The 12001-nt window shown below is 36.4% G+C and overlaps 1 protein-coding gene across 1 annotated transcript in view; it reads right to left on the reverse strand.

The window, feature by feature from the left end:
• Positions 1–12001, reverse strand: part of RIOK1 (RIO kinase 1) — a 48258-nt gene that overhangs the window by 12074 nt on the left and 24183 nt on the right. Inside the window, exons 7-15 of the mRNA XM_007935338.1 lie at positions 10650–10762; positions 10471–10551; positions 9024–9110; positions 8461–8598; positions 8067–8170; positions 7752–7858; positions 5966–6031; positions 4349–4468; positions 3444–3497 (exon numbers count right to left, since the gene is read on the reverse strand). Of these exons, the coding sequence (XP_007933529.1) occupies positions 3444–3497; positions 4349–4468; positions 5966–6031; positions 7752–7858; positions 8067–8170; positions 8461–8598; positions 9024–9110; positions 10471–10551; positions 10650–10762 (870 nt within the window). The remainder of the gene's footprint in view (positions 1–3443; positions 3498–4348; positions 4469–5965; positions 6032–7751; positions 7859–8066; positions 8171–8460; positions 8599–9023; positions 9111–10470; positions 10552–10649; positions 10763–12001) is intronic.

Consider the following 12001-nt stretch of genomic DNA (forward strand, 5'->3'; position numbering starts at 1 on the left):
AGACAAGGATGCCCGCTATCACCACTTCTATTCAACACTGTACTGGAAGTTCTAGCCAGGGCCATAAGGCAAGAAAGGGAAATCAAAGGCATCCAAATTGGTAAGGAAGAAGTCAAAGTACCTCTATTTGCTGATGATATGATCCTCTACCTAGAAACCCAAGAGACTTTCCTTATTTCTTTTTCAGCAATCTCTTTGCTAGTGTAGAGGAATCCAACTGATTTTTGGATGTTGATCTTATATCCTGCCACAATGCTAAACCTCTCAATTAGTTCCAGTAGATAGCACTGACTTGTATACTAATAATGGTTAAAATGTTTTTATGTCATATATTTTATCACAACTTAATAAAAGCACTTATACAAAGATTCCCTACCCAGTTGCAATAGAATTTTCATGCTCTGGAATTTAAAAAAACAACTGCCATAAGACATAAGGGCATGAAAAGAACCTTCACCAAAGAGGACATCCAAGAAGCCAACAAACATGAAAAGATGGTCACAATTATTTACATCATTAGGAGATATACATCAAAACTTCTATGAAATACCATCTTACAGTGGCTAAAATGACACTGATAAAATAAACAGGTAACAACAAATATTGATGAGGAGGATGTGGGGTGTTAGAACCCTTATGCATTGCTGGCAGGACTGTTAAATGATACAACCACTGTTCTGGTCACCTAGTGCTATTCTAACAGAAATACCACAAATGGGACGGCCTTAACAAATAGGAGTTTATTCTTACAATTTGGAGGCTTTAAGTCCAAGTTCAAAGTGCCAGGCTCTAGGGGCTGGGTGAAAGCCCCTCAACCTTGGATTGCAGCTCTGCCTCTTGCTCCCAGCCCACTGAAGCTAGAGGCTTTTCTTCACTCAGCTGTTGGCTGATGAGGCTGACAAACCCAAGGTTGACAAGTAAAAAGGCACAGGCCCAATGTTACCAAACCACACAGCAGGTCAAGTCTCTTGAAAGTCCCAAGGTCAGCAGAGCATGGCAGGGTGCTGAACGACATGGGTACATGCAGAGTTCAAGCATGCCATAGGCTAGAGACTATCCCCAAGGCTTCTCCTTATATACAAGAAGCAGACCACAGCCCTAAGGCAGCTACTCAGGTGCTCACAGTAGATTCCACCATGGAGTTGATTAGCAGTCTCATCATGGGGAATACTACATCCAGCTGCCCAGCCACTCAACCAGGCCTAGCCAAGTTGACACACAAAGTTAACCACCACAACCACCATGGAGAATGTTATCTCCCACTCCTAAGTATATATACTGTTGTTGTTGTTGTTATGTGCTGTCAAGACAGACCCGACTCATAGTGACCCCTCCTTGGGTGTCTGAGGCAGTATCACTTGCCCCATCTTCCTTCCGAGGAGTGGCTGGTGGGTTTGAACCGTCAGCCTTCTAGAGACCCAAAAATGATGACACGAACAAACATATATGCACACCTATATTCACTGGTGCTTTATTCACAATAGCAAATAAAACAACTGAAGTGTCCATGAGCAGATGAATGGATAAGTAAATTGTGAGAAGTCTAATTTGCTATGTAAAGTTTCACCAAAAACCCAGTAAAATAAAGCAACCATAAACAAGATGAGTCCACAAACACATTACAACATGGATGGACCTGGAGAGACTAATGCTAAGTGAAATATGTCAAGCATATAAGGACAAATATTATATGATCCCTCTTTTAACAGAAGATAAGAATAGATAAATATAGAGACTGATAATCATTACTGACTACCAGGGAAGGGAGTGCATAGGGAAAGTATGATTTACACAGCAGAGACTACTTATTTTTGTTGATAGGAAAAGTAACACCATATGTAGTGATACAGTGAGCACAGCACAACCAAAGTAATATCAGTATTTGAATACATGTGGTTGGATATAGGCAAACTGGTATAGAGGTAGGTACAGATGTATACATAGATGAGAACAGACAGAAGTATCTACAGGGATGTATAAATATAAATATGTAAGTGCAGGCACATATATTCACTGAGACGCAAATATGAATGCTCCTCAGAAATAACCAAACACCTTCCAAAATTGGTTTTCTGGGTTTGTAGGTTTAGGATCATAGTCTCATGGTACATCTCAGTCAAGTGCCATAACATAGTTCACAAAAGTCATGATCTGCATGCTAGTGAAGTGAGTAGCGTTCGGGGTTTTAAACGCTTGAGAGCAGCCATTTAAGACACAACTATGGGTCTCTACTTGCCAGTAGCAGAACAGTTTAAAAACAAACAAACAAAAAAAAACCCAAAAGAACAGAGAAGAAACAAGTCTACACTAGTCACAACCTCATCTACACTGAGACCAACGAGATGGTGCCTGGCTACCACTAAAGATTGTTCTGACCAGTGGCACAGTAGTTAGTCCCAGATAGAATGGGATAAAAATGGAGAACAGAAATCAAATTCATATTAAAAAAAAAAAAAGACAAACTGAAACAGTGGAAAACAGAGGACTCCCCAGACTATCAGTCCAAGAAACTCTTTAAACCTACAACCAAGCCTATCCCCAGATCATTTTTAGTGAAATAACAAGAGTAGCACACAAAATAAATCAGTGCCCTACTTTAAAAAATGAGATCAGATGTCAATAATTACTCAAAAGCAAAGGCAAGAAGATAAGGGGATAAGAAAGTTAGAGTACTGGAAAGGAAATAAAATGAATACAATTAAAGAGAATGTTGACACATTGTGATAAATGTAACTAATGTTGTTAATAATTTTTGTGGAAATTGCCAAATGAAAACCTAACTTGCTGTGTAAATTTCCACCAAAAACTCAATAAAATATTATGTTAAAAAAATAAATAAACACAACTGCTCTAAAATGACTATTACAGAAATACTGAACACTGGAATCCCCCCAGTTCAATTCTTCCCAGAGAAGACAGTGTATTTTCAAAAAGCAAACCATGCTCCTTCATTTAAGCCTTTAAGTAAGAAAATAAAAATAAACAATAACACTGTTTATTACTGGCTCAGTTAGAATGTCTTAATCCTTGTCCTTTTAAAATGCAAAATAAAACAGGATTGTTATAAGAAAAAACAACTCTAGAGGAATCGAGCTCCCTAAGACTCTGAACTCATGAACTCAGCAAATGATATACATGGTGGGACTACACACCACATTGTTTTATAAAGCTGGTTGTAAAAACATCAAGAAACAAGATCAGGATTAATGCCTCACCTGCAACAACAAAACAATTCAGATAAAATGAAAAATGAATCATAAATGTCCACATTTTACTCTTATTAGAAACAACACACAAAAAAAGAGGAAGAACTGTTTATTTATAATATTTAATACCAATATGAAATACTTCTTGATAAGTTAATTCTACTAATAATTTTCACTAAGAAAGTTATATACTCTTTAAAAAGTTTTCACATAAATAGTAACACACATTCTCCATACCTTCTGAACTCCTGACAAATCTTTCTTCAATCCTGTTACAGTCTGGTATAGAATCTTAAAACCAAAAAGAGAAAAAAGCAAGAATCAACAAAAAAATAGACAATGAAATATACATTTTACAATATTTAAATATTTTAATATATCTTATGAACTCTTCTGGGATTATAAACATACTTAAAATTTATCTCATAATACAGAAAGTACATAATACAGGTGTTATTCTTACCCACCAAGTGTATTAGGGATCAGCCAACCACAGCCTGCAGACCATATCCAACCAGATTATCTGCCTATGATCTAAGAATGGTTTTTACAGATGAATATATACAATGAATCTGACAGGAAACACTAACTTTGAACCTCAATTAAGTGAAATGCTTTCCCACACCCCCTGAAGTAATTCTATTCTTCCATTAGAAGACCTGCATTATAAAACACTGTACTCAATTATGAAAGCAGTTTAAATTTCTTTAGTAAAAATTTTGTACAAAGTTGTTTTCATTATATAAACATGTACACAATAGCCTTAATTTTACCTCTGGACCTGCAAAGCCATACATATTTATCATCCAGCTCTTTAACAGAAAGTTTGCCAGCCTCCTAAGTATGTTAATGGACCTAGTACGATAACTGTTTGTAGTCCAGATTTTTATAGAAGTGTCCCATTTTATTTAAGTATAGTCTTTTGAACTAATTCAAATGTGTCACTCATTTCCTCTCATAAACACCAATGACTTACCTTAGCATTCAATGTGTACAGAGCACTTGTTAAATCAGGGAACCAGCCATCTCAGTAGACTAGAAGCCAAGATTCAAGATTAGAGGACCTTACAAGGCCCAAACAGATTTCGGATGGTCTCAATCTTTTGTACACTCACTTGCTATGAGTAAACCGAAGTACTTACATTATCTTGTTGAGCATTCATGGCCATGTCCTCTTCCTTCAACTTTATCATTATATCCAGATCCCTCTCATAATTTTTCACCTCATTCAAGGTTCTAGGAATATATGCTTGCTTAAACACCTAACCATGATACAGAAGGAAAAGCAAGATTGTGACTGTGGTTCACGTATTTCTCATATTTCCTCACCACCTCAGCCCACAAAGGAACACCAATCATCATAATCTACCATACTGATGCTCAGCCATCTTGTTTGCATACGTTAGGGTTATGACTACTGTATGTATAAGCCAGAAGTAATTTGTTACTTATAATAATACAAAATATAAAAACTTATATTTTGTAAAGACTTACTTTACAGAAAAAAAAATACAGCTGATTGAAAATTATCCTTACAGTAACACTTTTCCTTCATTTGCATTCAAAAAAGCTTTTCTGAGTAGGAGAAAATGGGGTGGAGTTGAAGATAGCAAGCATCTCCTTGGCTATGCCTGACATGTTCTTATGTGGGAACATCATCTACCATATTGCTATAGTCAGAAGATGTTGAGAATTACTGATGAATATAAGCATCTCATATTCCTCTATCATACTAATAGCTGTAAAGGAAGGAAAAAAAGAAAAAGCCTAATATGGGTACTTAACAAAACAAACAAACCAACCAAAAAAAAACAACACTATGACTCCTTAGATTAAAATAGTTTTATTTTTCACTAAAACAAAACCAAACTCGCGGTCATCGAGTCAATTCTGACTCTTAGCAACCCTTCCTTGGGTTTCCGAGATCGCCCAACCTTCCTTCTGAGGAGTGGCTGGTGGGTTTGAACCACCAGCCTTCTGGTTAGTAGTCAAATGCCTTAGGCACTATGTCACCAGAGCTTCAGTTTTCACTAAAGCATAAATATTTGAAATCTACAATGCTACTGAAATCAACATTTAAATTCACGTAAAAATTCATACTTGCAAATTAAAAATAGCCTTTTCCTTCCTAAATCATGTATCTTGAAAAAAACATAAAGGTTTTCATGGCTGTGATCTTCTGGAAGTAGATCACGAGGTCTTTTTTTCAAGTTGCATCTCGGTGGGCTGAAACTGTCAACCTCTCAGTTGGTAGTCCAACCCTTAACCGTTTATTCCACCCAAACCCAAACCAAAACCCAACCTATTGCCATCAAATAGATTCTGACTCAAGTACGCTACAGGGCAGAGTAGAATTGCCCCTTAGAGTCCATGACTGCAAATCTTTATAGAAGCAGACTACCTCATTTTTCTCTTGTGAACCAGCTGGGTGGGTTTGAACTGCTGACCTTTTCATTAGTAAATGAATACCTTAACCACAGCTCCACCCCAGGAATCTTATATCCCAATAGGCGCTTTAAAAAAATTTTTTCCATCTAGGACAATGGGCTAATAGGCTAATAAATAAAGGATATAATGAAATGTAAATCATACAACTTGGTTCAGTTAAATTGTATAACATATTAAGTCTCAAGGAAATATTATCATGATTTAAAAAATACTACTTATCTATTAAAATCAAGTCCATGCCCAAGGCAATATACAAAAGACCTTGAAAATACAAGTATTTCTCAAAGATACGAACAGACAAGAAATCTTACTTCTTCATCCACATGGTCCTGGCTGGACCTTTCTTCACTAGTCCTTTGAGATGCTATTTCCATGGCCTTGGAAAGGAAACAAAAATTACTTTCGTTTACATTCATCTACAGATATTTCAATTCTCTAGTTTTAGTGTAAACCTGTTAGGAACTTTTCAGTATTAATTTCTTTCTACTTCTAAAAGAAGGTACTTAGTGACCCCTAGTGGGACAGGTTAACACTTCATCACCAATCAACCCAAAGCAACAGAGTAAATCTAATGTCTCTTTTCTAACCTAGGGGCATCCCTATTCCCCACAAAGTCATACTACTTTCACTAATTTTTAAATGATTAGAAAAAATATTTACAGAAGAAAGCTGAGACCCAAAGAATGAAAGAATAATTTCTTGAGTATATGTATAATAGAGGATGTGGCTCTTGGGCTGTTGCAGCATAAATAGCCAAAGAAAGTTCTCTGAGCACATAATGATTGAAACCAAGAGGTTGACAAAGATGCCAAACCATTCTTTTAGCTTGTAATGACTATAAAACTCAAGACTTGCTCTCTACTCTATTTTAAATATACAGAAGAAAAGAACAGTAGTACTAGGACTTTTGTTTTATTTTTAAATTTAAATACTAAAATTAGTGCTAAATAGTTAAGGAATAAAATGATGTGATATCAATTAACTCATGTGGCAGGTACTGATTAGGCACTGGCAATACAAGAATAAATAAGACTCCTGTCTTTTAAGGGAGTATTGGTGACATAGTGGATGAGGCCTTTGGCTGCTAACCAGAAGATAAGCAGTTTAAACCCACCAGCTGCTCCAAGGAAGGAAGATGGGGCAATCTACTTCAACAAATATTTACAGTCTCGGAAACACAATGGGATCGCCTGTCCTTTAACAATTCATAGACTAGTAAAAGGTGAGCAAATTAAAAAAGAACTTGGTATAATAAGAAGTGATACAGTGGGACTATTTCTATTATGTTGCTGTTGGGTGCTATAAAGTAGTTTCTTCACTCACAGAGATCTCATGTAATAGAGAACTGCCTGATAGGATTTTCTTCACAGGAGCAGATTGCCAGGTTTTTCTCCTATGGAACTGCCAGCCTTTCAGTTAGTAGCCAAGTGCTTAACCACTCTATCACCAGGGCTCACTTTTTATTACCAAAAAAACCAAACCCACTGCCGTCAAGTCAATTCCGACTCATAGGGACCATATAGTAGAGAGTAGAATTGCCCCATATGGTTTCCAAGGTTGTAAATCCTTAAGGAAGCACACTGCCACATCTACCTCCTGCAGCAGCTGGTGGATGCAAACCACCAATCTTTCAGTTAGCACACTAGTGCTTTAACCACCAGGTAGAGAAAAACTGAACAAAGGTAGAAATGGGCAGGCACTGCAGGGAAAGGAAGAACATTAAAAGGTATGAAAAACTGGAAAACCTCTAGGAGCATAGTTGTCATATGGTTGTAAATCTATGATTCAGACAGGTCTTTGAGAAACCAGGGAAAGGAATTAATGACCAAAAAGCTAACAGATTCCTTAAAAATATTCACAAACTTTGATAGTCTATGTAATACTGCCAGATGACTAAAGTCAAGAAATCTGCCTTTACCACAGGCTATTTTACCATATTTTTGATTTCCCACCTGTGAAATGAGAAGGAAAAGTCTTAGGAAGCAGTCAAAATGAATAAAATTCATGCTGTTATTTGAATTCCTCAGAAGTACAATATAAATACAAATTACTACTGTTATTTTCTGTTCTTGCCCTCTCTAGCCATCCCCATCTAACCTTTGAGAGATAAGCATCCATGTTCTCATGTGTAATTGATGGATCTGTGACGAATTCAAAGAGTTCCCGCACAGTCATCACAGCAACATTGTGCTTCAAAAAAAAATCTGTCAGAGGGAAATATGTTAATAATTCTTTTATGAGAGAAATGGTTATTACTTCAACTACTTTAAGAGAAATAAAAATATACCACTGCCCATCAAACAGTATCACCACACCTAAGGATTTACTGCCAAGGTTTTCGACCAACAGCTTAACTGAGTACAGAACCAACATATACAAACACGTTGTTAGAAAATTCCAGTTACTACTCACCACTGACATTGGCACAGTCTTTTCTCAAGAATTCCAAGGCATGTGGGTGGTCATGCTCCACAGATTGAGAAACATCAATGATGTACACATCTCCATTATGGTACCTTATGGATCAGACATGAGAATGAGGGGGCTATAGGAAATTAGTCAGTGTTAATGAGAAGAGGTTACCTTGACTAACAAGATGAAAATTGAGAAAATTTCCAAGTCCAAATGATCAAAGTGGCCATTTCTGTGATGAAGGTTACTGAAGGCAGAGACCACATCTAATACTGTCATCATGTGGAAACCAGTATCAAAGAATTAGCATGACTTTTTAGACTGTGATTTTGTTTACATTGTTAAAGAGCACAAAATGACTATTGGAGGTTCCTGAGGGACAGCACATACTTACAACATATTAAATTCACTGAGATCCGCGTGGACAAGTCGAGCATCCTGATACATTTTTCTCATGTACTGAATGACCTGTAAGTACAATTCCCGAGCCTTGGATTCTGATAACTGAACATTTTTCAAGAGAGGTGCAGGCCTTGAATAAAATTAAAATGAATAAGTTAATATAAATTGACCCAGAACAAGTTTTCTCGCTCTGTACTACCATTGATGCATGCACTTCTTTTCTGCAACTCATAATGTGAACTATACCTAGGGAAATTTGTCTCACTACAGACAAATCATTCTAGAAGGATGTCAAAAACACATGCTTTGCCAGTTCACCATATATCCATTCCTCAAAACCATGTTTAATTTCGTTATTCTCAAGTATTTTGTGACCAAAAAGGGCAGAATAAATTGGTAATGTTTATGCATGAAGAAAGTGGGAAAATTCACCAAAAATATTTCTAAGAAGAAAGGACTATCTGAGTAGGAAATGTTAGTTAATATTTTGGAAAATTCAAGGTACTAAAAAATACAGTTTCAAACATAGCATTCTTAGGTCTTCCATATACTTACATGTCATCTTTTCCAATGAAACCCATGATAAGAACATGACTTCTTAGCATTATAGGTTCTGGGCATGGTACCCGTGCAGTGTTTAGCCTGTCAAAACAGATAAAAGGACAACTAAGAAGTTGAAACAGCATCTAAAACAAATTACAACAGCTTAGTACACAAGATTAACATTGCTGTTAGGAAACAACATCAAGGCTTCTCATTGCTTTATCATATTTCTTAACTTTAAGATATTAGTGATTTTACAGAGTACCATTATGTACCACCAAGAATGACAAAACATGAGAAATTAAACTATTTCATTCTATAGCCTATAATAGACAATTCAATTCTAAAGATGTTAAACTGTGCATCTTTAATCAATGAAATACAGCAGATACGTCTTAAGAGTTGATCAGTTAAGACTCATACCTAATAAAGAGTTGATCACAAAAAGATTTCAGAAAATAGTTTGAAATCACAAAAGTTTCAAACTAAGTAGTATTTGATCTATACCAAAATACTCAATGTGTAGGAGCTCTGGTAGCCTAGTGCCTAAGGCACTTGACTGCTAACCAGAACACTGGCAGTTCAAACTCACCAGCCACTCCTCAGAAGGAAGGTTGAGCAATCTACTTCCATAGTGATACTACCTCAGAAACCCAAGAAGGGGTCGCTATGAGTCAGTCCGACTCGACAGCATGTAACAACAACAACAACAATCATGTGTACAACGTTTAAAAAGTTAAGACACTGGAAAGGAAAAAAAGCTTCAAAAAATCTGAGGAAACTTTATTTCAGCTAGGTTCAGAGGTTTCTATCTGATATAAAAGTGTTAGAGGGAACAAAGAACATGTGTCCAAAACTGGGCTGAAATCCAAAAAGCAAACTATAATAAACAAAAAAATTGTTGTTGTTGTTATGTGCCATTGAGTCAGACCCGACCCATAGCGACCCCTCCTTGGGTTTCCAGGACAGTATCACTACGGAAGTAGATTGCCCCATCTTCCTTCTGGGGAGTGGCTGGTGGGTTTGAACCGCCAGACCTAGCAAAATCTGTCCAGAACTTGACAACATTAAAAATTGACATATTCAAAAACAAAAAGTCACACATCAACACCAACTGACTGTTATTTCCCTGCTTAAAATCCTGTAAGAGTTCCTCACTACTCAGTAAAAATTCCAAGTTGTAACACAGATTATAAGACTTTTCAAATGAGCTCGTCTTACTAAATAAACATGGATCATGACAGAATTCTTTGGTAATGGCTTCTAAAAACGGAGAAGACAAAGCAAGTTCTATGTGTTCACAAGTGTGTTTCTTCTGCATACAGCAGCAAATCTAATGGAATTGATTGGCCCTAGTGTGTCTCACATTTGGACAGCACTACCCTGGGGTCTGCAGGAAAGAAAGACCCAAAATTAAAATGCAGGCACAGCACAGATACATAACACACCAGACAATCACCTGATTAAGTTCCTCATTTCTTTTTCTGCCCAAGTTTTCACCATTTTTCTGGGGTTTCCTTTACAGTAGCCATGACGAAATCTTGAAGAAAAATATTTGTCATTTCAACCATTCCATTATCCCATTTCAATTTTTTAGGCAACAGTAATTAAACCAACTGGAAAAACATCTTAGCTCACCTGAATTCCCCACTTACATACTTATCCCGATCTTTGAACACCAAAATAGAAGTTTTATAAATTTTGATTGCTCTGTTCTCTCCATTCATTGTGCTAGCATGGTATACATTAGCCTATTTTAAGTCAAAAATAAAGAAAATTAAGTTTGCGTTAAATAACTACAAATGGTATTTTACTTTTTATTATTTGATTCTGTCTCAAGTTAGTCCAAGATCCTATGATTAATAATAAAAATAGCAGTTATCCTTCTTTGATTACATAAAACCAAACAAACCAAACCCACTGCCATCAAGTCAGATGTGACTCACAGCAACCCCTCCTTGGGTATCCGAGGCAGTATCACTACAGACGTAGACTTCCCAACCTTCCTTCCATGGAGTGGCTGGTGGGTTTGAACCACCAGCCTTCTGGTTAGCAGTCAAATGCCTTAGGCACTATGCCACCAGAGCTCCTTTTGATTACATACTATATCGTATATGATGCTAAGAATCTCAGTTACTTAAATCTCATAATGATGTAATGCATAGGTACTATTAATGTTCTAATTTTACAGAAATGTAGAATTGAGGCACAATAAATGAGTTAGGTACCCAAAATTACACCGCTAGAAAACAGAAAAGTTAGAATTCAAGCCCAAGCTATCTGGCCACTAAATCCCAAATTAACCCTTAAACTATCTTGCTTCCATGAAAATATAATAAAATGTTAACAGATGTACTGTTAGTCAGTATCATTAAAATCTGACCTCTTATGTGACACTTTAAGCAATAGATCTTAATCTGGCTGTTCTGTTTTTGCAACTACTTAGGTTATTCTAACACTATAAACTCCTTGAAAAGAAGGGATTTCTACTTTCCTTCCAACGCCTCCCAGTGCTGGCACCAAAGACACTCGGTGACCTCTTCTTAAACTGTGTTAGTGGAAAAAGGCTCAGTGTCCAGATCTCCACAGATTCTATGATTATTTCCTTAAATGGAAACTTGAGGATTCTAATCCAAGTTCTACTAACCCTAATCTGCTCTAAATCTTTAAAATGATTATTTTCCTCCTCTGCCTTTCCTTAAAAGAAAAAAAGTGTTTTGCAGCTTTATAAGTATTAAATAATTTATTTTTTTCCTTTTTTTAATTTATTTAATTTTTTTTTTAAAAATTATTTATTTATTTATTTTGATTTGGGTGAAGATTTACAGACCAAATTCACTTTCCATACAGCAGTTCACATATACTTTGTCACATGGCATTGACCACAATTTACCACAATGCAATAGCTCCTCATAGTTACCTCTTACCAGTGTCCATCCCTCCATACTCTCCTGCGCCCTGAGCTGTCTCCCTGTGCATAAGCAGCCCTT

Source organism: Orycteropus afer, unplaced genomic scaffold (assembly GCF_000298275.1).
Source record: "Orycteropus afer afer isolate SDZICR_OR568_19922 unplaced genomic scaffold, OryAfe1.0 scaffold00027, whole genome shotgun sequence".
Lineage (NCBI taxonomy): Eukaryota > Metazoa > Chordata > Mammalia > Tubulidentata > Orycteropodidae > Orycteropus > Orycteropus afer.